Source organism: Rhinichthys klamathensis, unplaced genomic scaffold (assembly GCF_029890125.1).
Source record: "Rhinichthys klamathensis goyatoka isolate OS25496 unplaced genomic scaffold, OSU_Roscu_1.1 h1tg000068l_1, whole genome shotgun sequence".
NCBI classification, from domain to species: Eukaryota; Metazoa; Chordata; class Actinopteri; order Cypriniformes; family Leuciscidae; genus Rhinichthys; species Rhinichthys klamathensis.
In genome coordinates this window covers 693,425-720,860 of record NW_026606611.1, presented here as the reverse complement: position 1 = coordinate 720,860, position 27,436 = coordinate 693,425, and the positions used below count along the sequence as shown (strand labels likewise).

The 27,436-nt window shown below is 39.6% G+C and overlaps 1 protein-coding gene and 1 pseudogene across 1 annotated transcript in view; one reads left to right on the top strand and one right to left on the bottom strand.

Moving 5' to 3' along the window:
* The window catches only part of nxf1a (nuclear RNA export factor 1a), a 29,815-nt gene that overhangs the window by 1,044 nt on the left and 1,335 nt on the right, over positions 1-27,436 (bottom strand). The window contains exons 3-20 of the mRNA XM_056250174.1: positions 17,778-17,973; positions 17,581-17,680; positions 17,145-17,228; positions 14,919-15,023; positions 14,758-14,838; positions 12,959-13,028; positions 11,953-12,041; positions 11,104-11,211; positions 10,824-10,933; positions 6,673-6,709; positions 6,260-6,328; positions 6,120-6,175; positions 5,909-6,013; positions 1,917-1,975; positions 1,712-1,827; positions 1,586-1,628; positions 1,436-1,508; positions 969-1,151 (exon numbers count right to left, since the gene is read on the bottom strand). Coding sequence (XP_056106149.1) covers positions 969-1,151; positions 1,436-1,508; positions 1,586-1,628; positions 1,712-1,827; positions 1,917-1,975; positions 5,909-6,013; positions 6,120-6,175; positions 6,260-6,328; positions 6,673-6,709; positions 10,824-10,933; positions 11,104-11,211; positions 11,953-12,041; positions 12,959-13,028; positions 14,758-14,838; positions 14,919-15,023; positions 17,145-17,228; positions 17,581-17,680; positions 17,778-17,973 — 1,684 coding nt within the window. The remainder of the gene's footprint in view (positions 1-968; positions 1,152-1,435; positions 1,509-1,585; positions 1,629-1,711; positions 1,828-1,916; positions 1,976-5,908; positions 6,014-6,119; positions 6,176-6,259; positions 6,329-6,672; positions 6,710-10,823; positions 10,934-11,103; positions 11,212-11,952; positions 12,042-12,958; positions 13,029-14,757; positions 14,839-14,918; positions 15,024-17,144; positions 17,229-17,580; positions 17,681-17,777; positions 17,974-27,436) is intronic.
* LOC130084892 (5S ribosomal RNA) lies at positions 15,798-15,914 on the top strand (annotated as a pseudogene).

Below are 27,436 nucleotides of genomic sequence, written 5' to 3'. Positions count from 1 at the left end.
ACCTATTTCTAAATGAAATATTTTTTAAATAGAAAGTACTTCATTTTTTAAATCATGTAAAGCAGTCCTACTAATAACTGCACAAATATATCTACTGTGGTATAACTTACAGCCCAACATCCTTGGAAACAAATAAATATGATGCTATTTACAAAAGCAGAGATTTTGATATCACCCAGCCCTACTATTTCCCACATCCATAGAAACATTCATATTTAGTTCTAGAATCAAAGTGCCCCTATTATGCTATTTTAAAGGTTCCTAATTTTGTTCTGGAGGTCTCATGCAACAGGTTTACATGCATCTAAAGTAAAAAAATAATCGAAAAAAAAAAAACACTTTGCAGCATCAGCTCTTTTCTCACTGTGCTTGAAACGGTTCGATAAAGGATTTGGTCTCTCTAAACCCCTCCTTTCCGGGAGCTTTCTCTGCTCTGATTGGTCAGATGGCCCAGTCTGTTGTGATTGGCTGACCACTTACAGCGCGTGTCAGAAAACCAAACGCCCATTACCACATCTGAATTTCAGCTCCGGAGGCTTCCTCGGCGCTTGATACACAGTGATACGAACAATAATGACGCATAAATTTCACCGCATCAATTCCAGCGAGAGTCCTCATTCTTTAGAAGTGGAAGTTGAACCAAACTCTTCCAGACCCCAGCTACAACTACAGTGTTTGAGGGTCGATATAGTGGTTGTTCACGGGCAGCAAATGAAGACCATAGGCTGGCATTATGCAAATTTGTTACAAACCTACATAGGTTTGTGCAGGAAGAAAGACTGACGACTCATTTCAGGCAGTTCAGAATCGGTTCTTTCTTTTGGGAGATCTTTAAAACTTTGCATTCTTTTCCTTTTACATTCACAAACAGCTATATTACACTTCATGAAAGGTAATAAACTAAAAAGCATAATAGGGGCACTTTAAGACATACAAGTGTAAGGGCATGGTTTTTCTTCACTGCTCACTTTTGAGACCATTCCAGGTTCATTCCAGACTTCTGAGAGAAGGCGGAGAGCATTTCCTGCTGTGATGCAGAGATGGTGGGCACTGGGCTACTCGAGAGGGATGGGGCTGGTGCTGCAAACGCACAGCGGATCTCCTCAGTGGTGGCGTTCCTCACAAAGAGCTGGTCATTCACGATACACAGGCTGCAAGATGCAACAGATACCAATAAACATGCATCAAATCAACTTTGTGTTACCGAGAGGATATTTGCTCAAGTGATCAACGGTGATTCTTTTAATTGGCTGTTGGACAGTCAACATTCAATCTGTGAAATTCACCCAACAGCTGGACAGTGTGTCCACAGGGAGAAGCCAGTAAATGAAGATAACCACATTAAGCAATTCATTACAGCAAAAGATAAAGAAAAACAGAAGCAGAAAGTGTTTTTATCTAGTCACGGTTGTGATTTGCTGTTGGCTTTTCCTACCCAGAATTCCGAGCTGGAACTGTGACGAAGACCCTAGAGAACGCCCTGACAGAGTCTCTGGATTGGTCATCAACTGAAGAGAAGAAAATAAACATTTTGAGATGAACACACTGTTATTTTGACATGTAACCGTGTTCAAGCAAGACTCACCCTCTTTGAACACTCCACTCACTGTGAACACTAATAAAGTGCTCTATGGAAAAGACAGGAAAACAAGATGTCAAAAATTGTAAATAGCTCCAGTGATAACAGTGTTAAAATAATTGAGGAACTTACTGTGTATGTGTTGACATCAACATTGATTAAATTAATGTCATGCTGGGTCTTTGGGAGCTCATTGAGGAAGGCGACCAGAGTCAGGCGAGAGCGTTTTAGCAGGCGAAACCGACCGGCTGTAAAGAAGAAGATGGCTGTACATGACAAATATAAAATGGTTTTTAACATTGTAAACTCTAATTTGCTTGTTTCTCCTGAAACATACAGGGATCTTTGATGTTCTTGATATTGCGGCTGTGTTTATGATAATCTTTCAACCTGCACCTGCAAAATTATAGGAAAAAGAAATGAGACCACAAATAAACTGTACAATTTTGCACATTTACAAACATTAAAAAATATTTTCCATTTAAATTTACTTCCCCACTATTGAAGTGTTCAATGTGGATGCATCTAACAAAAGTCTGGGTCACATTTTATAATAATAAATAAATAATGAAACATTATATATTATAAACAATATATTTTTTTATAATAGTCTACTTCAAAAAGTTGCGAAAAGTCAAAAGTTTTAGGTTGATGCATATTGCAGAGAATAGACAGGGCACGCGATTGTTACTTACATGTGACTTGCTTGATGATAAAAAGAGTTATTATGCTCAATAAGCTGTGGAAAACAACTCATTGTGGTTCTGACACACACCAGAAGTGCACACACACACAAAAAAAACGCCTCTCGGACAGCGTACGATGCCGAATTCAACTCTCTTTTGTGGCTTATTGCGCTCAAACAGTCAGATATACAGTTATGTCAAAATGCCTGTCTTGGAGAGTATTCATGGTAACAGTCAGTTATATCTTAAGACTTAAGTTAACGTAAACAGTTGGGAAAGAAATCGGTTGTGTGTCAATAGGATTCCTGCATCGGGTCTTAATGTGACAGCAGCCTAATACAGTAAACCTGCTGCGGTCTGTCAAACTACAAAAGAAAAAAGAAAATCACTCACTGCTCTTGACTGAATAACCTTTGTAGCTTTAATATGAATCGATATACAGGTCCTTCTCAAAAAATTAGCATATTGTGATAAAGTTCATTATTTTCCATAATGTAATGATAAAAATTAAACTTTCATATATTTTAGATTCATTGCACACCAACTGAAATATTTCAGGTCTTTTATTGTTTTAATACTGATGATTTTGGCATACAGCTCATGAAAACCCAAAATTCCTGTGTCAAAAAATTTGCATATTTCATCCGACCAATAAAATAAGTGTTTTTAATACAAAAAAAAGAGTCAACCTTCAAATAATTATGTTATGCACTCAATAGTCAATACTTGGTCGGGAATCCTTTTGCAGAAATGACTGCTTCAATGCGGCGTGGCATGGAGGCAATCAGCCTGTGGCACTGCTGAGGTGTTATGGAGGCCCAGGATGCTTCAATAGCGGCCTTAAGCTCATCCAGAGTGTTGGGTCTTGCGTCTCTCAACTTTCTCTTCACAATATCCCACAGATTCTCTATGGGGTTCAGGTCAGGAGAGTTGGCAGGCCAATTGAGCACAGTAATTCCATGGTCAGTAAACCATTTACCAGTGGTTTTGGCACTGTGAGCAGGTGCCAGGTCGTGCTGAAAAATGAAATCTTCATCTCCATAAAGCTTTTCAGCAGATGGAAGCATGAAGTGCTCCAAAATCTCCTGATAGCTAGCTGCATTGACCCTGCCCTTGATAAAACACAGTGCACCAACACCAGCAGCTGACATGGCACCCCAGACCATCACTGACTGTGGGTACTTGACACTGGACTTCAGGCATTTTGCCATTTCCTTCTCCCTCCAGACTCTGGCACCTTGATTTCCGAATGACATGTAAAACTGAGCAACAGTCCAGTGCTGCTTCTCTGTAGCCCAGGTCAGGCGCTTCTGCCGCTGTTTCTGGTTCAAAAGTGGCTTGACCTGGGGAATGCGGCACCTGTAGCCCATTTCCTGCACACGCCTGTGCACGGTGGCTCTGGATGTTTCTACTCCAGACTCAGTCCACTGCTTCCGCAGGTCCCCCAAGCTCTGGAATCGGTCCTTCTCCACAATCTTCCTCAGGGTCCGGTCACCTCTTTTCGTTGTATAGCGTTTTTTGCCACACTTTTTTCTTCCCACAGACTTCCCACTGAGGTGCCTTGATACAGCACTCTGGGAACAGCCTATTTGTTCAGAAATTTCTTTCTGTCTTACCCTTTTGCTTGAGGGTGTCAATGATGGCCTTCTGGACAGCAGTCAGGTCGGCAGTCTTACCCATGATTGCGGTTTTGAGTAATGAAACAGGCTGATGACTGAGGGATTAATGACCTTTATCACAATATGCTAATTTTTTGAGAAGGACCTGTATATTCAATTCATTAATTTTATTATAGGGGTGCTCCGATCAGGATTTTTGGGGCCGATCACCGATTACTGGAAGCTGTATCACCCGATACCGATACCGATCACCGATTACAGGGTCTATTTGAAGACTTCTTTTTATCAAGTAGCATTACTTATTAAACTATATTTAACAACAATGTACATTAAGTATTACATTTAAGAGAAGACAATGCATAATGAATTGACACCTGTGTATTTATTTGCAAGCAACATGTATTAACATAGCAGCTTGGTTATTGGGAGCAGCTTAGGGCTTGACATACAACTTTCCTGTAAAATATAAAATAAAATGAATAAAAGACAGAACATCTGAGTCTTTAAATTTAGCTTTAGACTACTTTAAACATTATTTTGACTATAGCCTTTTTTTGTTGCTGTTTTTAGTTTAGAGTCAGTCAGCCATCAGTTTTTCTAATACACTTAAAGGACCACAGGTAGTAAAGTGCACAGCAACAACAACAAAAAATAATAATAAAAAAAAATAACAACTTCCATATCTGTATCTATAACTTTGCTTTTTTCTGGGATGCTTTGTCAGATTTTGTGGGCATTTAGAGAGGAAGAGAGAGGTAGAGAAACCTTTTGTGTGTGTGTGTGTGTGTGTGTGTGTGTGTGTGTGTGTGTGTGTGTGTGTGTGTGTGTGAAGAACCCTTGCAAAATTATTTTAAACAGATTAAGAAAGCCACCACTACTGGTCATATCTATGGTTAGATTGATTTTTTTAGATCCAGTGAAGTCTGTCCCACCATGTACCTAATATAAATAAATAAAACATCTTCAGTTAACTAGCAGATCATTCATTTAGTTCGCTATTAAATAAGAAATCCAGCGCTAAAATGTGTTTTTGAACTCAAGCTGCGCGCTCGTTGCCGCGGCGATCAGTTGCATGGATACAGTGCTCTGTGTCTCGCTCTCGCGCATGGTCTCGCGCAGTCTTCACTCGGACGCGCGCTTCAATCTATCGCCGTTGCGGACTCTTATTCATTCCGGTGTAATCACAAAATAAGGGGGGGGGGGGGGGGGGGTTTGCGTTGCATTGATGGTTGCGTTAAATCTTACCCAGATACAATAGTGCTATTTTCTGATTGGCTATTGTGTAGCTCGACGAACAACACCAGAGGAAACGCGCTTGATTCATGCCGGTTCCACAGTGAGAGCGGCGCGGCCAGAGTTTTGGCCGCTGCGGCATATTAAATATATTACAAATAGTTTTTCAGCGTGAGAAATACAATGTGTGGCGGGAGAGCGTGACAAAAGACCGAAATGAGTGACTGTCACGCTCAATGCTTGACACTTGAGAGCCCTGTTGTAGAATTGCCAGACTGGTGAAGCTATTTTTACCAGTGCGTAAAAAAATTGTCTCGCGAGTTTTGCGTCATCTGATCGGCTTTTCTGGATCGGCCTTTATAGAGACCGCCGATCACACATCCCAAAGCAATTATCGGCCGATTATGATCGGCGACCGATCAATCGGAGCACCCTTATTTTATTCATGTATTTAAATATAATTTAAATTGATTTTACACTTAAAGCATTATCGTATTGCATTAAACAAGTTATCACATATTACATTTTTCTTCAATATAGTGCAGCCCTTATAGTAAAAAATAAACTACAAAAATTAAATTATAAAGTAATATATTATATGTATGCATGTATATATATATATATATATATTTTATATGCAATTTTAATGTAATTTATTTCTTTTCATTTTGATGTGAATATTAACCTGTTTATGTTAGATTTTGTGATACACCAGATGAATGGCATATTAAAGACAGCCTAATGCTAATCTCGACGAGTAGTGTTTTAAGGACAGAGAGCTCACACTGTACCTGGAGGGTTTATTTATGGGTGGCAGACTGAGAGAGAAGCAGGCACCATCATGATACGCCTCCAGCAGCCGCTGTCTATCCCCAGAGTCATATACACAGTAATAACTTACACAAAACAAACACAAACACACATCACTGCTGATAAAAGCATGCTTATAGTAGAAAACATTAAGAGGCACCTCTAGTAAAACATTTCCACACATGCACTTACTGTTGCAGAAAACGCTGAATGAGATCCTGGATTTCATTGGAGAAAAAGCAGCTGCCCTGAATTAGTTTTACAGACACATCCAGTCAAAACCTTCATTGACATGCTTCAGGTCAATATAACAGTGCAGACTTCTAGGCTACCTTGCAAGGAGGGATGTTTGTGTGTGTTTCCACGTCAAAGCAGATCGGAAGTGGAAGCACATGACCATCCTATGGAAATAACATTACAAAGAAAACTGCATAAATCACATCATGCAACTGTTAGTGACTACATTTTGATGATAGATTATAAATTTGAGCATTGTTTTTTCTTTGTAAAAAGAACTGATGAATCATGCACATTTTTGATTTTACGTTTGCTTTATTCCAGTCAGGAGAGTGTCTGATGACACTTAATCGGTGTGTGTTCTTTTGGCAGCCAGTCTGGAATCAGGCATCCTGTCCCTGACCAATCAATGATTGACTGACTTAATATCTGACAAACACTTATAACTGCACCGTACATTCAGTCCTGCTAGTTCAAAACATTATTGACAAATAAAAAAAAAGCTTACCAGTCTGTGAAGCCTTGGAAATCGCTCCCGAACAGCACTGCCACGGGAGACAAGAGGAAAACAGTGATGCACCTCATTATTACAGCAGACACACCAAAATCACCTGTGCACTCTCAAGTCATTTATTTCTGTTTATTCTTTATGCAAATACAATGAATGATTGCTGAAATGTGTTTTGATCAAGTGACTAATGAAATAAAAATATTTAGAAACAATAATGATCAGCACCAAAAAATAAATTGTAAATGAAAGCCATGCAAGCGCAGGGAGAAATGACTAACAAGACAATGACACAATCAAACAACCAAAACAAACTTGTCGATTTGTGACGGAAGCTGTGGTTTTATTGATGTGGTTTTTATGAACGCTGACTTGGATGAGTGCATTTCAGAAGCAATGATTGCTGCTGACTTGATTTTTTTATCAGCTTTGGCACTGATGCTTGTGCCCTGATATCCATCAAAAAGCATACCATTGAGAAATAGCCAACGAACTCCAGCAAGCTTCATTCAGCCATGAGAATGAAGTTAGTTGGGAGAGAAACAGTAATAAAGTGAATGGGGAGTCAGCCTTTACACCTGTTCTGACTGTCAAATATCAGCCAATTAAGTGGCCTGATATATCAGTTTATCACCAATTAGGATCAAACTAATTGTTTAAATTAGAGTCCCATAACCTGACCAGGGCAAGTATAATATTAACATTTTTAACTGTATTTATTCTTTTTAGTTCAGTTAGTTTCGCGGAGTTAAAAAAAAATATGAAAATGAAACCAGATAAAAATGGTTTTCACACCGTTTTTGCAAACAAATAAAACTCTCTATATATATATGCATGTATAGTTTTATTTGTTTGCAAAAATAGAACAATGGTGTTTATACGCACACACTTTATTAGTGTACCAGCCAATCACATGGCAGCAGCTCAAAGCATTTAGGCATGTAGAGATGGTCAAGACGATATGCTGAAGTTTAAACTTAGCATCAGAATCGGGAAGAAAGGTGATTTAAGTGACTTTGAACATGGCATGACTGTTGGTGCCAGACGGACTGGTTTGTGTATTTCAGAAATTGATGATCTACTGGGATTTTCATGCACAACCATCTTTAGGGCTTACAGAGAATTGTCATGAGAAAAAGAGAAAATATCCAGTGAGCGGCAGTTCTGAGGGCAAAAATGCCTTGTGTATGCCAGAGGTCAGAGGAGAATGGTCAGACTGGTTCGTGCCGATAGAAAGGCAACAGTAACTCAAACAACCACTCGTTACAACCGAGGTCTGCAGAAGAGCATCTCTGAACGCTCAACACGTCCAACCTTGAAGCAGATGGGCAACAGTGGCAGAACACACACCGGTGCTACCTCCACAGTCTCCAGATCTCCGTCCAGTAGAGCACCTTTGGGATGTGGTGGAACGGGAGATTCACATCATGAATTGCTGCAAATCTGCAGCAACTGCGCAATTCTATCATGACAATATGGACCAAAATACCTGAGGAATATTTCCAGCACACCTTTTTTAATCTATGCCATGAAGAATTAAGGCAGTTCTGAAGGCAAATGGGGGTCCAACGCGATAATAGCAAGGTGTCAGCAAAAGTGGCAGGCGTATATATGTGTGTGTACTCTATGGTTTCCCACTCACAATCTCTAGCATGAGTTTGCCCTCAAGCCATTTTAATACAATAATAGAGTTTGGGTGATGGAACAGCCAACTTTCTTCCATCAAATTCGCTCTTCATTGTCATCATTGCAGGCTGGGGCCGAGTACCACAGCTGTGCCTGCCTTAGGTTGTCCTGTAGACAGAGAGTGCGATCATACCCGTGTTTGACTATCCAGCCTTCCAAATTGGACAAAAACAGCACTCTGATTAGAGCAGGAATACAAGGGGGTGGGAAAAAAACGAATTACTACATTTAGCAAATAAATGTGGACTGATTTCCCTTGAGATGCCAACATACTATTTCCAGTGGATGTCTTGAGAAGGAAGAAAATTGTGTCTTTTCATTTAAATCTTATTCAACTGTCTTGAAACACAACCTACATATTTCTATTATTATATTAAAGAGTAATTTAGTTCTCTGTTATGAAGGTTGGGGTAAACTTCATGTATAACAGATGCTGCAGAAGAGTAAATGTCTCCGTGGAGGGACAAAATGGAGGAATGATTTGGAAAGCCCCAGAAACAACATAGGATGCTGCTGCTGTGGAAGGAACAAGGAAGAGAGAAGGAAGAAAGAAAATCCAACACAAATGAGAGATTGTCAGTCAGTCATACACTTGCACATGTGAATGCACATATACAGGTAGCAGATGAACAGAGTGCCATACAAGACAGACATGCCTTCATTTATTCAGACAAACTCATAATTTGTTCTCAACCACAGTAACTAAATGACAGATACTCCGAAGCGGATGAATTCAACCACAAGCAATGAATTATGAATGTGTGTTCATGTATTAACATCAGCAATTCCAGGTTTTGTATAGTTCAATGTGCCAGGCATATTAGAGGATTAGTTCACCTCAAAATGAAAATTTCCTGATAATTTACTTACCCAAATGCCATCCAAGATGTTCATGTCTTTCTTTCTTCAGTGGAAAAGAAATTCAGTTTTTTGAGGAAAACATTTCAGGATTTTTCTCCACACAATGGACTGAAGTTGAAGTTCAACCAACATGTTTAAGTCCAAATCAATGCAGTTTCAAAGGGCTATGAAGTGCTTCAAACGGCTCTGCACGTTCCCAGCTGAGGAATAGGGTCTTATCTAGTGAAATGATCGGTCATTTTCTAAAAAAAATAAACATTTATATACTTTTTAACCACAATTGTTCGTCTTGTGCTGGTCTGCGACGTGCCAGGGATTACATCATCACGTTGGAAACATCACCGGTCACGTCATCTATCCAAGTTATTTGTCTGTGTACTCCGGTTCAAAAAGGCAGGGGAAGGGCGAAAAATTCCATCTTTGTTTTAATTTATTATTATATATATATATATATATATACATAAATCGTGACGTTTCCAACGTGATGACGTAATCCCTGGCGCATCGCCTACCAGCACAAGACGAACAATTGTGGTTAAAAAGTATATAAAAGTTTTTTTTTTTTTTTTAAATGACCTATCGTTTCGCTAGATAAGACCCTATTCCTCAGTTGGGAACGTGCAGAGCCGTTTGAAACACTTCATAGCCCTTTGAAACTGCATTGATTTGGACTTCAACATGTTGGTTGCGCTTGAAGTCCATTGTGTGGAGAAAAATCCTGAAATGTTTTCGTCAAAAAACTTAATTTCTTTTCCACTGAAAAAAGATAGACATGAACATCTTGGATGGCATTTGGGTGAGTAAATTGGGTGAGTATCAGGAAATTTTCATTTTGAGGTGAACTAATCCTTTAAGTGCAGGCCTCAATGGGGACTGTATGAGGCTATAAATCTGTACTACAATCCTAAATAAGAGTATCCACCTTATTTTTAACGTAAGAGTGTACACGGCCATTTGTAACTTGAATGTGTCTGGCTTCAGGTGTCATTTGCTTTCAGTTTTTTTTTTTGCCTGTACAAAAAAGTCTGTTATGCTGCTTGATATTGCAAACTGGTATTTTCTATCATACTATTTTTTATCATCATAGTCATAAACGTTTACTGCACATTGTTATTCTTCTAGTTATTTCCCTATAGGAGCTAATGAATCAGAAGTCTCGCACATTCACAGAAAATAGCTTACTGCCATGTTGAAAACTTGGATCATCATGGATGTCATTCAGAAATAAAATAATAATTGTAACATTTAAAAAATATATAATATATGCGAGTAATAATTAACTGGTAACATTTTTTGGAGCTTGGCATAACAAAAAAAATTATAATAATTATATTCATTTTAAAAATCCCATGGTGTTTTAAGATTTTAATAATTACCATGACATTTCCAGGTCTATAAATCACACTTTTAAAATTAGACAATCAAGTTTTTCCAAGACCGTGGTAACCCTGGATCTCTGTGAAGGAATTCATCTCGATAGTTACTTAACCAACAGGTCTGCTGTTATGTCTCATAAGGAACCGAGATTTAGTATATCTGTCAGCTAATCATATCAACCTTGACCTTTAACCTCACAGTGTGTGTCCCAGCTCACTGGCACTGACCTGATGTATGAGGTCTGATCTTTGAAGTGATCACACAGAGGGTTCCTGTCCAGCCACAGCTCCACCAGCCTGAACCCCTTCACCACATCCAGCTCTTGTTCTGACTTCAGCTACAGACAGACAGAGAATAAGGTAAAACAGACACTGAAAGTAAATTCTGTGTAGCTTGCAGTTGAGCAAATTGAAGCTAAAGAATTAAGTGGCCTAATAATATAACAAACGTATCTCACTATCGATGTAAATAGAAGAGAGTAATAGCAGCGGCCCGAGCGCCTCTCACCTCATTATGAGACAGGTTCAGTGACTGCAGGTTGGGGGTTTTGTTCACCAGTTCTGCTATGTCATCCAACTTAAACAGCTTGTTGTTGCCCAGGTTCAAGCACAACATCTGTGAAGGATCAAAGAGAGATTGGGACAGAAATAAAATGTTCCTTCAAACTCTAAATGTTTGTTTACATGAAAGCAGGGTTTCCCAAATTGGGTTCCTGAACATAAATGAATGATAGGATACGCTTAACTTTAAATGCAGCTCTGAAGCGGTATTAGAGATAGAGAAGGGCGCTGAGTTTTGACCGTTATTCCGACCTGGGACATTCTTGCGCACTTACTTCCTGTCACATGTACACGCTGTCAAGTGGCCAAGACCACAAGTGTTGGTACTGGACAGGCCCTACTATCATGCATGTGCTAATAAGCTCTGACCCCATATCACTCCGAGACACCTGACAAATGTTTCCTGGAATAAGTGTCTTGAGAGTGACGTATCCACAGCTGTTTATCCTAGAAATATAGCTCAACGTTTCCACCAGCTGGATGTTTTGATTTCCTATTTTTGTCTAGACACTATGGCTGAGCTTGGCTGGATTAGATTTAGTTACTATATTTATACTTCACGGTGGTTAGATGAAGGAAACAGGTTATGAAGCAATGAACACCAGGCCTTTGACACACTTCTTGAAACATCATGGTGAATGTAAAGGATCTTAAAGCTACACTGTCACAAACATTACCCAGTTGAATGCACTTTAAAAGAGAATAATCAGTGGTATTTGCTAAGGCTAGCATCAGAATTACTATTGCTTATATTTCTGGTTAATAATTTGAACAAACCCCAAACACCAAGTCTTACCTCTGGGATATTCTCCTGTATGATTTTGATCACAGCTTGCATGCAGTTTTTTCGGTTTAAGATTATCTCAATATTTTGAGAAACCAAGTCTGGTGAAAAGAAAAGAAAAGTAAAGATCTCATTTCTCATTTTGAAAAGCTCTCAACTCATTTCTGACAAATGGATAACTGTGTTAAAGTCGTCATGAAATCAAATTTTACCATTCGTATTTTTATATGTAATATTGTAGTGTTTATTATAAATGATTTTTCTGTGTACCCTTATAAATTCATGTACCCTTATAATCTTTAATCAAATACGTTACCCTTCCCTCCCCCCTCGAAACGACTTCTCTTCCGGTCAAAAACTATTACTAGAGGGCGTGGCTATTGGGGTCTGTCTCGTTTCTGGCCCGCCTCTCAGAAACCTGTCAGTGTCACTGACAGCCAGCAAATATAGTGTTTAGGTGCATTTTTGGTTGCGCTCCTCACGTCCTCTTTCCTATCCCTAAACAACCTGCGTGCCCGCTGGCTCGAATTCCTGCATTTCGAAGGAGGAGGAATAACGACGAGTTCGCGTCTGTGTGCAAGGGTGAACTTGACTATCAGCCGCCTCATCTTGGTTCGCTCATATAAATATGGGGTGATTCCTTCCGGAAAATTTGGCTGCTCGTCCTCATTCTCATCGTCGGGTTCCTCAATTAAAAATTCTTCATGGGAGGGTAACGGTGGTGAGTCCGGTGGAGAGAAATCCTCCACAACTGAATGTAAACTGGCATTCAAATCTGCCTCCATTTTGTTAGCAACGCCCAACGATCCAATCAATTCCCGAAGGACGAAATCAAGCCCCGCCCTACATTTTTTTCTAATTTCAGAAGCCGTTTCACTCGGATAGACGTCACAATAAGGAAAAAAGGACAATCTCAACTTCCGTTTCATGACGACTTTAATCTTGACTTGGGGAATCTATTGAACTTTTTGGTGCTGTGTCAGGGTTTTGAGCACTCAAACCCTCAGTATAGTTTTACCTGGATCAGAGCGGATGCTGCTCAGGTTGAGAGACTTCTGGGAACTATCGAAGCGTTTGGACATGCAATGCTGCAGAAAAGAATAGCAACAGTTAAAGTTGCCATGAAATCAAAATTGACAATTCTTGTTTTCATGGAATATTATAAATAATTTAACCGTGCACATCTTTTTTTTTTTTCAATTCATGTGCCGTCATAATCTTTAATCAAAATATCTTCCCCTCCCTCTTGCAGCGACTTCTCTTTTCTGATGATGTGTTTACTGGCATGAGGGCGGGACGCCTGTCACCAATGTTTCCTCTATTTTTTTTCTTGCTGAGCAAAACTTTTTTCTATTGGGCAGACATTTTTCGCCACCTGAGCAAAAATATTCTTTATACCTGACCTGTACAGCATACGTAGAAACACAATGGTTTCAACATTCAGTTGAAACTTTTAACTTGAATGTGCCATTTCTATTTTATTTGACCCTTGATGTAACTTATTTGTATTAAATCATATTTTCGAAAAACAAGCTTCTTAACAAATTAAGAGTCACTAAATTAAGCACATTTTAGGTAACCTGATATTTGTTTTACAGTGCTGTTAACTGTACAGTCTTTACCAAGAAATCCTATGAAAAATAATTTACAAAATCTTCTGCAGGACAGTTCAATTCTTTACAATAATAGAATATAGTATGAAAGAAAAGTAAGTTGTTACACCGAGATGGTTTGGGAAAACCATAAAGTGTTTTTGTACAGTCAATTAATTGTGTACAGGAAGCATTAAACCATCAAAGTTAAATTATTGTTTATTGCTTATGAATTTCCAATATTTTCTTTAGCAGGGAGTTTCAAACTTTTTAATGGCAAGGAGCCCTAAACAATACCCTTGTGAGATTCTTTATTTAGGCTTATAATATAATAAAATATAGGCCTAAAATATAATATAACATAAAAAAAACGAATTGAAGTATTTGAAGTGATATAATATATCAGTTTAAATGCTTCAATTTATTTACATATTATATTATTATAATACGAAAACAAACTGAAGCATTTAAATAGATCTAATAGCTAAATATTTTCAAGAAAAGTGAATGTGAACTCTTTTATAATCTAACCATCCCTGAAACTCCCACACACACAAAAACATCTATTTATTTTAAACTAATGATGTATTTTGAATTTGCACGCAGGTAGGTGTGTAATTGTTACCGTTCTGTGTCCATTAACCGTTATTTCCACCACTTTAATCAAACCACTCTTCGTTAAAACATTATGATGTGATTTTATTTCACATGTCTATGCGTTTCTCGTTGCCTCTCGTATTGAGCTATTTGGTCCGCACACACGACTCACTGCCAATCACACGCGCTCACATCGTTCTCTTTCTATGAAACCTGTAAACTGCATTCACCAGTTTTCACTCTATAGCGGTTGACCAGAGCACTGAAATTATTTCTCACTTAAACTACAATCAAATGGATTTCCCCACACATTTCGCGTCAGTCCTCTGCATGGCATTTTATTCTTTTCGCATCAGAAGTGCGCGGCCGCGCACGCGCGCAGCTTGGAGGGAAAATTGCCTGTCACTCACATGAGATCCACCAATAGCAAACCACAACCATCCAATTCCCGATGGACAAAATCAAGTACCGGCCCTACATTTTTTCGAGAAGCCGTTTCACTTGGTTACACGTCACAATAGGGAAGAAAAGACTATCGCAATTTCCATTTCATGCTGACTTTGAATGGAACAGCTGCCACCTGTAGGCCACACATGTCACTGCAGCAAGAAGCAGCTGTAGGTCAAACCTTTAAATGTTCCAGATCTTGTGGTTTCAGTTCACTTTGGAGGAAGGGGAGACTGGAACAATGGCTCATAAGCACGACCACCTGGAGAACAAGAAACATGGAATTCAGGATGCATTAGTACAAGATGAATGTTTTTAAGAACCAATGAAGCAGTACGGTACCCTCTGCCCTTCACTGTCTGTAACTCTGCGTGTGAGTTTGCCCAGAGCGCTGGCAGTGGCAGCATCCTCCAGATAGAAATGAACTGTTTGTCCCTCTGTGGAGTACTAGACAAAAACACAGAGTGACACAACCAGACAAACAAAGATGTGATGCATCAACTGAAAACAATGTATTGGTAATTTGGTGATTTAATAATGTAGGCCACTTTTTACTAGTAAAATCAGACATTTGGCATTATCAGGACCCACAAATATTCCCCCATTGCATTATTATACATTATATTCAACATTATATATATCAACATTATATATAGTAGTTTAATGTAGTACTGACACGAAAACTCTGTAAACTTACATTTTTTCACACAGTAGTTTTTGGGTGAACTATCTACGATACATATTGCCACTATCCAAGATACATATTGTTGCATTTTTGTAATGCGATATATTGTGAAACCCCTAGTATTTAATCTCACTTTATTAACCAATGTCTTTGCTGCTGACCTTCAGAGATCCACTTCAACCATAACAATAAACAAAAATTACTTTTGATAAACATCACATTTGTTTTTTATTTTTTTGAAATTATTTAATGCTGAAGTAAGTGTTGAACATTCTTCTCTCGTATCCTATTCTTCTTCAATTCAGAAAGGTTTTTTTTTATTGCACCCTTTAGTGTACAGGCGTGAATTTGCATTTCTTTCAGCCTGAGGCTTATTTAGTTCACTTTTGGTGTGAAAGGGCCTTTACATGTGCCAAAACTTTTTTGTGTTGTTATTAAAAAGAAACAAGTAAGACTAGCCCAGGCAAGAAAAGTAACGCAAAAGTATTGTAATGCATTGCATTACATTGCATATAACATATAATATTGCATTGCATGCCAGCAGCCATATCACCCTGTAGCCCAAAACTGGTTGCCCACTGAAGCTAAGCAGGGCTGAGCCTGGTTAGTACCTGGATGGGAGACCTCCTGAGAAAACCAGGTTGCTGCTGGAAGAGGTGTTAGTGAGGCCAGCAGGGGGCGCTCACCCTGTGGTCTGTGTGGGTCCTAACGCCCCAGTATAGTGACGGGGACACTATACTGTCGAAGAGCACCGTCCTTCGGATGAGACGTTAAACCGAGGCCCTGACTCCTCTGTGGTCATTAAAAATCCCATGGCACTTCTCGTAAAGAGTAGGGGTGTAACCCCGGTGTCCTGGCCACATTCCACCCATTGGCCCCTGCCAATCATGGCCTCCTAATAATCCCCATCCACTGAATTGGCTCTATCACTCAATCTCCTCTCCAACTATAGCTGGTGTGTGGTGAGCGCACTGGCGCCGTTGTACTGTGGCTGCCGTCGCATTATCAAAGTGGATGCTGCACACTGGTGCTGGTTGAGGAGAGAACCCCTGATATGATTGTAAAGCGCTTTGGGTGTACAGTAGTACATATGAAAGCGCTATATAAATGCCTCATTCATTCATTGCAGTAAAGTAATGTAATGCATTACTTTCCATGAAAAGTAACTAATTAACGGAATTAGTTACTTTTTTAAAGAAGTAACACAATATTGTAATGCATACTTTTAAAAGTAACTTTCCCCAACACTGATTATGCCCTTTTTCAACGTCTTGATTTTGTGGTCTACAAGAATAGATATTCATGCTTGAATGTTCAATGACATTGTTGCAGCTCCTCTCTTCCTATCTTCCTAGTCTGTCAGTAACGCTCTGTTTAGTTCCTGTATCTATGGAGCCCCTCCTTCCAAAAAGTGGAATTATGTGCTTGGATTGGTTGGCTGGACCAGTGTGTTGTGATTGGTCAACTGCATCGAGCCTATTTTGGAAATGTTATGCCCCTTAACAGAACTGTGAGTTTCAACACACTACTAATGCATCTCAACCAGGCTTCGCCCCCTTATTTTCATATGCTTTGGGTTGGATTTATTTAAATGAGCGATATTGGGACACGTACATCCCTGAAGAAAACTCAAGACTACAATGGAGGTGTTTTGGGGAGTTCAGAAACAGTGCGCACAGATATAGAGAATAACTCCCTTTGGAGTAGACTTGTAACTTTGCATACCTTTTTTATGCTCAAACAGCAACATTACACGCTAAAATGTTCAACATTTACCAATACAGTTAAACACAACTGAATTACAAACAGCTCCAGTGACCTCTAGTGGACATACCTTCTAGACTTGTTCAGCATAACTGACCACTTCATTTACGATCACTTACGTGTAATGGAGTAAACGCAATGGGACAGATATTCTGTAGTGATGTTAGCAGCCATCTTTTATCATACTTTTTTCCATGTGGGATCTGTGAAACAAACGTACGAACAACACAGTCATCAAGAGTCTAGATAAATTAATGGCTTTTGGTTGTTAGGTTTAATATCTTATTGTGGATAAATCTGTCTGCTGTGGAGCTTAATACTTAATTTACCACTGGTTAATATGATGTTAACTCTATTGTGATGTTGTAAACACTGATGTTAAAGGACTAGTTTTCTCATCATTTACACACCATCATGTCATTCCAATCCAATTCTACTTTATTTCTTTGTGAAACACAAAAATAGATCATTAGCAGAATTATATAAGGTTTATTTAGGAACACTGTAAAGTTGAAAAAATGATGATGTCTGGGTGAACTATTGCTGAACTCTTACTGTCATTTTGAACCATGTTTTTTCTTCCCTCCCTTTATCCTCTGCTCCGAATCTGCGTGCATTCCTCTCTCCTTTGCTACTGGGACGTCCATATGGATCACTGCAGGAAAAGCATAACATGAGCAGAGAGTTACATGCCAATATGACATACATCCAATCCTTATTTATGAAGCTGAATCATTTGCAACAACACTTACAATCTCTGTTTGGACACCCCATACTGACTACCCATCACAGACACATCAACACAGCCGTTCTGAATCCTGCTGCGGGGTCCCGGCCAAGACGGTCCTGGGGCTCCACCACGATGCTGCAAGTGAACTGGATCATTGTGTAAACTAGGCTTGACGGACGCCCAACTTTGATGGACCCCCAACCAGCGGCCGTCATGATCTGAAACACACACACAAAAAAAAAGGAGGTGAAAAGACATGAAAAAGATACACTCAAGCCACACCAGAACTCATGATGTTTATCTGGAGGAATGGAATATTATTATTCTAGCCATATTTCTGTAGAAGTTAGTTATGTTTTTAGTTAAATTATCTTACTGTTATTCTGCATAAAGTACACGGCAAATAGTATCTAGAATTACTGTATTTGAGAATTATCATGTATTGCATTTTATATGCTTGAGTTAAGTGCATATGCCGAAGAGCTGAACTGAACATGGGCATCGGAACCATTGTATATGGGTGGGACAAGACCCACCCACTTTTTAAGACCAATGATATTGGACCCACTTACTTTTACCGTCTCTAATTCAGCGCATATGTCTGTTCACTTTTCAGAGCGCCGTCAGTCAAATTAAACTCCATTCCGCGTTTTAGCTACAGCGTTGATTTCCATGCTGCTACTCAAATCCATTCCACTTGATACATTCAGAGTCCCACCAAACCCTTACTTTTCAGGCTAGACCAGCCAATGCGCATGTGCTGTCCTAAGTCCGAGTCTCAGGTTCCTATACGAACCGTAGCTTCTAACAACTTGATGCAGTGACTCAATGACTTTACCAATCAGCAATTGGCTCTTTTACTTAGAAGGCGGGACAGTTTCTCCCATTTAGAAGTAATAGGAGTGAACTGTCTTTCTAGTCTTTGATATCTAGCTCAGGTGGGTCTGGCTGTGTGCTCACATACTATCAATAAACAAGCTGGTATTTTAAGTGAATGTTCATTCATAATTTGTTCGCCTGTTGCTTTTAAAGGCATCATGTATTCTTTGTTGCAGCATTGTACTACAGTTACACTTAAACTTTGTTGTTATAGCGCTTACAGTTGTCTGATGTTTTTGCTAGGCTAGATAGCAAGCTACAGTACATCAATCAACCAGTGTTAGCAGCTCTTTGAATCCTGGTCAATGAGAAAAGCTAGTTGTTGTACCAGTGCTATGTGTTGATATTAAATCTAAGGTGCTACTGTATGGTTATCCTCACTGACTAGCAACATTGAAACCCATTATAGAAGGTAATAGATGAAAAAACAAAGTCCTTCTCCATGGCCCTGTCCTGCCTTCGAGGGCAGTCTTACGATGGAGCTGCAAACATGTCCGGCCAAAGCAAAGGAGTTCAGGCAGTGCTCCGAGAGAAGCAACCTCTTGCTTTGTATGTCCACTGATTGTGTCAATCTTATGACTCGGACAGCCTGTGGCTCATCCCCTGTTGTGTCTGATGCACTGAATTTGGTCCACAAACTTGGCACTCTTTATCACCAGTCTGGAAAATACAAGACCATTTTTAAAGAGATTGCCCAGTCTGAAGCAGGGAGTTTCAGAACTCTAAAGTGAAAATCCAGTTCGCGTACCCCGAAGTGATAAAATAAAATTCTGTATCAAATTTATAGGCAAGACAAGTAGTTTGTTTAGGCATGGTTTGTTGGGAAATTACAAACCTGCGCACACATATTCAAACGAATATAACTATAGAATCAATTTTTAATGCGCATGTGAACGCCATCAGGTCACAGGTTCGCGTTTAAAGTCTGTTTAGACTAGAGAGAACGCCGTCGTCTTAGTGGCCCCTAATGTAATAAATGATAATTTTGCTGGAAGTGAATCAATCAAAACCAACTTTAGCTGGAAATAACATTATTCAAAAATCGCTATAAAGCCAAAACAATCTCTGTTACCGTAAATTGTATGTTTATCTCTGTAAAGCTGCTTTGAAACAATCTCCATTGTTAAAAGCGCTATATAAATGAAGATGACTTGACTTGACTAAAGCCCCTCTGCCCTACACGATGGCTTCAGATGATGGGGCCTGTCCAGGCAGTCATAGGACAGTACGAAGAGGTATTGCTTAGTCTGGAAGAAATGGCTGCATCTGGCTCCTCTGACACCTGTACAACCGCAAGAGGACTTCTGGAGCGTTTTCAGAAGGGTCAGACTTTGCTTTGTCTTTTTCTTGCCTCTGAAGCCCTCAAAGAACTAGAGTGCCTCAACCGATCCCTTCAGAGCAAGACTGGAAGTGTCACAGGGATGCTTGCAGCAGTTGACTGTGTGAAAAAAAAACAGTTAAGGTCTGATGAAAGCTTCCATCGGATTTATGCAACGGCCTGTATCATGATCCTTCAGCTTGGCATTGAGACAATCCAGATGCCGCATATCCGGAGACCTCCTCAGCGCTACACAGGAAATCCAGCATCCACCGAAGAGCACTATAGAGTTGAATACTTTAAAGTATTAGACGCTGTTGATGAACAGTTGACCATACGCTTTGCCAGAGCAGCTTCGCTACCCTTAACAAATTGGAAAGTGTGCATGTCGAAGGAAAGATGGAAGATGTTGTCAGTCTTTACCCAGAAATTAACCACCACTCCCTGGAGGTACAGCTGGCAATGTTTAAACTTCAAAATCCATCTAGCACCATCACTGATGCAGTAAACAGTCTCAGAGCTATGCTGCCAGAAGTCCATGCTCTCTACACTCAAGTAGAGTCTTTGGTTAGACGACTTCTTGTAGTGCCATGCTCCTCAGCTTAAGCCGAACGGAGTTTCAGTGCCTTAAGAAAGCTCAAAACATGGCTCCGCTCCACCATGAGTCAACGTCGTCTGAACAGTGTGGGCGTCTGCCACATCCATCAAGACAAACTTGATCAAATTGACATAGGAGAGATTTGCCAGCTCTTTATCTCTGCAAATGATAGTAGAAGGAATGTCTTTGGGGCCTTCATTTAGTCTCAAACCAATGCAATTTGACTTGCAAACACATTTCAACCTAGGCTATATTTAATTGATTACAGTTAAGGATCAGATATTAATAAGATAATAATCCTTTATTAGTCCCCCAGTGGGGATTTTTTTTCAATGTTCAAAGTGTTAAACTTCATTGTTTTTTGTAAAAAATGTGTTCAGTGTGATACATCACCTTTTCTTCTAACAACACGCAGTAAGTGTTTTGTAACTGACACTTTATTGTTGAAGTTAAAGTTTCTTTCTTATTGATAAATTACCTTATGTACTCAGCAGCTACATAATAGATTTCTTTGTCTCACTCTCTCTTGAAGCTGATCCTCAGTGTCCCCGTGCGTATTTGCCGCTCGAACTGTAAAACATTTTTCCACTGCAACTTTGCTGGCTGCGCGTTGTCTTATTTTATTACAACTCTCAACTGTGTGGTTAGAGATGCTCTGTTGTTGTATTTTTTGCTACATAATGCACCACACATTTTCAATAGGAGACAGGTCTGGACTGCAGGCAGGCCAGTCTAGTACCTGAACTCTTTTACTATGAAGCCACACTGTTGTAATGTGCTGAATGAATCTTGGCATTGTCTTGCTGAAATAAGCAGGGCTGTCTCTTAAAAAGACATTGCCTTGATGGCAGCATTATGCAAAAAATTTCTCATGCTATAGCCAGACAAAAGTGTCAAAACACGTTATAAAAACAGACACTTCCAGTTCTTGATTATTATTGGCTGAGCTGTGTTCGATGCCATTGTAATATACTTTGTAACCACACAGTTGAGAGTCGTAATAAAATAAGACAACGCGCAGCCAGCAAAGTTGCAGTGGAAAAATGTTTTACAGTTCGAGCGGCAAATACGCACGGGGACACTGAGGATCAGCTTCGAGAGAGAGTGAGACAAAGAAATCTATCATGTAGCTTATCACATCATACTAAGTTTAAAACATTTAAATAGACATATCAAGAAGTAATTAATGTGGTATATGAATCTTAGTTGATTTGATTATAGGCTATTAGAGCTGGTTTGGTTTGATTTGTGATAACGCTGTGCTTATTCCATTCATTCGAGTATCATATTGTACAAGGCTTAAATCATTTAAATATACGTACAATAATATACGATATCATATCGTAGAACATGTACTGTATGTATGTAGAGTTGATATTACTCTTGCCAAGCTCTGATTTCTGAGAGATGCATGCATAGACGGATCTATGCGCTCTTTTCATTTTTACTCTCACTTATTCACTTCACTCATTATTGCACAGAGACTTTAGATAAGGTATTTGGCTTCGGGAACACCCCTAATCTACTCCAGTAAAAAAATTCTGGAGGATGACCCACCCACATTTGTTTTGCTTCCGACGCCCATGGAACTGAATATATATGCAATTGTACCCATAATAGAATTATTTGGAGTATTTAAAGTATATTTCAAGGCTTAGTTCACCCAAAAATGAAAACTCTGTCATTATTACTCACCCTCATGTCGTTCCAAACCCATAAGACTTTCATTCATCTTCGGAACACAAATGAAGATCTTTTTGATGATATCTGAACGATTTCTGTCCCTTGTGATGGATTTTTTAATGAATCATAATAACTAACATTTATTTTTCTTGCAGGAACAACATTCATATGCTTTTGAATCATTTGCTTTCCAAACCCTTTGGTCGAAAACTCGTGACTTTGAGTGTGTGAGTGTATAAATAACAAATAGGGGAAATGAAATTAGACAGGTGTCTAGATTTGAAAACTTGTGATTAACAATGAAGTTATCAAGAAAAGTTTGCTTCTACTTAGTAACAGAAGGGTTTGCCTATGAAGAACCAATCAAATTGTAGGGAAATTATGTAATGTATCATGTCATTTTCGCCATGCTCCTATTCTATAAAAACTGTTGTTTTCTTTTTGCTGGCGAGATTCTCTCTGAAATTTGTCTGAGATCCTCCGGCCGTGATTAAAGCATATTCAAAGGCATTGTCTGGAGTCTGTCTAGTGTGATAGAAATATCTTATGTAATGGGTATTTTCAACATTAAATATACAGAGAAATGCAGACTATGGATGCTCAGGTCAAAGGCCATATATACTTAACCAAAAAGTGCTTAACACAGTAGAACTAACAGTCATATGATTAGCTTAGATCATTACAAACCAATCACCAGAACAAATCACAGTGAAGAAGACTTGAGTGACTGATTTTAAATGTACATGTATCTTTCTATTCAGGAGACTCACTTGGTTGTTGTGGCCAGTGATCTCCCGGCCGTGGATAAAACTTCATTTCTACAAAGAGCAACCTGGGAGTCGTGTCAGATATTTGCTGCGCAGCTGAGGAATAGAAGTACTAAAGATTCTACAGTGAAAAGACCACCGCAGAGACAGTGATAGTGTTGGAAGACTATAGAGCCGCCCTCGGGTTAGTATTAATGATCCTGTGTCGGAACAGCGTACACCTGAGAAGGACGGTGATAGTGTATAGATGCTTAAGACCTGTGTGCTCATGTGTGATTGAGGTAGTGAGTGATAGTAGCTTCTTGACGGGACGCCCTTACCTTACTTCAGGGAAGTATTGTATTGTATTGTAAGTATTCAGGTAATGCAGGGAAATACCTCGAGATACTGTAGTTATTATTTAAACAACTTCCAGTTTCAAACTTCCAACTTCCTTTTTATTTGTCGGTGGTGAAGAAGTCAGATTTAGTAGGTTGTATTAAGAATTTCCACAACACTAGTTAAAGGAACACTCCACCGTTTTTTGAAATAGGGCTAATTCACCATCTTTCCTAAATTTAGATAGGTGGGCAAATGCATTTTTGTCTCGGTGCATGCATTGTTTTAGTTTGGCAGCGCCGCTGCTAGCTTAGCTTACCATAATGAATGGAATCCTTTGTTGCCAGCCAGCATGTTGGGAGTAAAAGTGATTAAAAAAAAAAACGTATTACTTCTAGTGGCCTATTCACAACGAGTACAAATAGCAATGCAGATTAAGACTAGGCGATTTCCTAGACAGATATTGACTCTGTTTGGGACTATATAGGGGTAAAGCACAGGCGAAACACTGCTACTTGGGAGCAGAGATATGTTGACGGAAGTTGGGGATTTTCAGTTGTTGCGTGATATCTCTGCGCCCAAGTAGCAGTGCTTCGCCTATGCTTCACCCCAATATAGTCCCCCAAGTCAATATCTGCCTAGGAGTAATCACTTTTACTCACGACATGCTAGCTGGCAACAAAGGATTCCATTCAAAAATGCTAAGCTAAGCTAGCGGCGGCGCTGCCAAACTAAAACAATGCATGCACTGTAGGAAATGTAAGTAAGTACGGTAAGTAAGCCCCATTTCAAAAAACGGTGGAGTGTTCCTTTAATGCTGCGCAGCAAGTTAGTTAGGGAAGCTTACTAGACACTTTGATAGTGTTATAGTAAAAAGGACGAGACGTCGTCCAACACGAAGCCAGTTGTCGACTGTAGACGCAGGCTAGAATATAAAGATTATTAAGTGTCGACTGTAGACGCTTGGGTGTCGATTGGAGATGCCCCAGATATAGATATTAAGTGTTGACTGTAGATGCTTGGGTGTCGATTGGAGACGAACCAGGTAAATATTATTAAGTGTCGACTGTAGACGCTTGGGGACGAACCAGGTAAATATTATTAAGTGTTGAATGTAGATGCTTGGGTGTCGATTGGAGACGAACCAGGTAAATATTATTAAGTGTCGACTGTAGACGCTTGGGTGTCGATTGGAGACGAACCAGGTAAATATTATTAAGTGTCGACTGTAGACGCTTGGGTGTCGATTGGAGATGAACCAGGTAAATATTATTAAGTGTCGACTGTAGACGCTTGGGTGTCGATTGGAGACGAACCAGGTAAATATTATTAAGTGTCGACTGTAGACGCTTGGGTGTCGATTGGAGACAAACCAGGTAAATATTATTAAGTGTCGACTGTAGACGCTTGGGTGTCGATTGGAGACGAACCAGGTAAATATTATTAAGTGTCGACTGTAGACGCTTGGGTGTCGATTGGAGACGAACCAGGTAAATATTATTAAGTGTCGACTGTAGACGCTTGGGTGTCGATTGGAGACGAACCAGGTAAATATTATTAAGTGTCGACTGTAGACGCTTGGGTGTCGATTGGAGACGAACCAGGTAAATATTATTAAGTGTCGACTGTAGACGCTTGGGTGTCGATTGGAGACGAACCAGGTAAATATTATTAAGTGTCGAATGTAGATGCTTGGGTGTCGATTGGAGACGAACCAGGTAAATATTATTAAGTGTCGACTGTAGATGCTTGGGTGTCGATTGGAGACGAACCAGGTAAATATTATTAAGTGTCGACTGTGGACGCTTGGGTGTCGATTGGAGACGAACCAGGTAAATATTATTAAGTGTCGACTGTAGACGCTTGGGTGTCGATTGGAGACGAACCAGGTAAATATTATTAAGTGTCGACTGTAGAAGCTTGGGTGTCGATTGGAGACGAACCAGGTAAATATTATTAAGTGTCGACTGTAGACGCTTGGGTGTCGATTGGAGACGAAACCAGGTAAATATTATTAAGTGTCGACTGTAGACGCTTGGGTGTCGATTGGAGACGAACCAGGTAAATATTATTAAGTGTCGACTGTAGACGCTTGGGTGTCGATTGGAGACGAACCAGGTAAATATTATTAAGTGTCGACTGTAGACGCTTGGGGACGAACCAGGTAAATATTATTAAGTGTTGAATGTAGATGCTTGGGTGTCGATTGGAGACGAACCAGGTAAATATTATTAAGTGTCGACTGTAGACGCTTGGGTGTCGATTGGAGACGAACCAGGTAAATATTATTAAGTGTCGACTGTAGACGCTTGGGTGTCGATTGGAGACGAACCAGGTAAATATTATTAAGTGTCGACTGTAGACGCTTGGGTGTCGATTGGAGACGAACCAGGTAAATATTATTAAGTGTCGACTGTAGACGCTTGGGTGTCGATTGGAGACGAACCAGGTAAATATTATTAAGTGTCGAATGTAGATGCTTGGGTGTCGATTGGAGACGAACCAGGTAAATATTATTAAGTGTCGACTGTAGATGCTTGGGTGTCGATTGGAGACGAACCAGGTAAATATTATTAAGTGTCGACTGTAGACGCTTGGGTGTCGATTGGAGACGAACCAGGTAAATATTATTAAGTGTCGACTGTAGACGCTTGGGTGTCGATTGGAGACGAACCAGGTAAATATTATTAAGTGTCGACTGTAGATGCTTGGGTGTCGATTGGAGACGAACCAGGTAAATATTATTAAGTGTCGACTGTAGATGCTTGGGTGTCGATTGGAGACGAACCAGGTAAATATGATTAAGTGTTGAATGTAGATGCTTGGGTGTCGATTGGAGACGAACCAGGTAAATATGATTAAGTGTCGACTGTAGACGCTTGGGTGTCGATTGGAGACGAACCAGGTAAATATTATTAAGTGTCGACTGTAGACGCTTGGGTGTCGATTGGAGACGAACCAGGTAAATATTATTAAGTGTCGACTGTAGACGCTTGGGTGTCGATTGGAGACGAACCAGGTAAATATTATTAAGTGTCGACTGTAGACGCTTGGGGACGAACCAGGTAAATATTATTAAGTGTTGAATGTAGATGCTTGGGTGTCGATTGGAGACGAACCAGGTAAATATTATTAAGTGTCGACTGTAGACGCTTGGGTGTCGATTGGAGACGAACCAGGTAAATATTATTAAGTGTCGACTGTAGACGCTTGGGTGTCGATTGGAGACGAACCAGGTAAATATTATTAAGTGTCGACTGTAGACGCTTGGGTGTCGATTGGAGACGAACCAGGTAAATATTATTAAGTGTCGACTGTAGACGCTTGGGTGTCGATTGGAGACGAACCAGGTAAATATTATTAAGTGTCGACTGTAGACGCTTGGGTGTCGATTGGAGACGAACCAGGTAAATATTATTAAGTGTCGACTGTAGACGCTTGGGTGTCGATTGGAGACGAACCAGGTAAATATTATTAAGTGTCGACTGTAGGCGCTTGGGTGTCGATTGGAGACGACCCAGGTAATTAGGAGTTAGGTGCATAAGAAGAAAAATCTACCACACCCTCCCTTGGCAGCTACACAACTATACTTTGACACTTTAAAAAGTTCATAAAAAGTGGTTGTATGAATTGAGCGGTTTAGTCAAATTTCTGTAGACATGATCGGTTTATATGATGAACAGATTGAATTTATGCTTTTATTCACATATAAGCATTGATCAGAGAACAGAAGCTCAACCGAAACTGCTTGATGCACGAGAACAAACCTCATTGGTTCTTGCAGAGGCTCAAATGTGCTGCGTAACACATGGGAATAAACCACATTGGTTCTCACTCGTCAGACAAACATGGTTGAGCTTCTGTTTACCATAACTGAGTTGATGAATGTTAAAAAATAAAAATAAAATGAAAGCCTAAATTCAATCTGTTCATCCTATTAAGCGATCGAGTCTCTTCAGAAAATGTGGACTGAACTGCTCAATTCATACAGTATGGATTAGTTTTACAATCTCTTTATGAACTTTTTGAAGTGTCAAATTGGTAGTTGTGTAGCTGTCAATGGAGGGACAGAAAGCTCTCAGATTTGATCAAAAAGATCTTTATTTGTGTTACGAAGA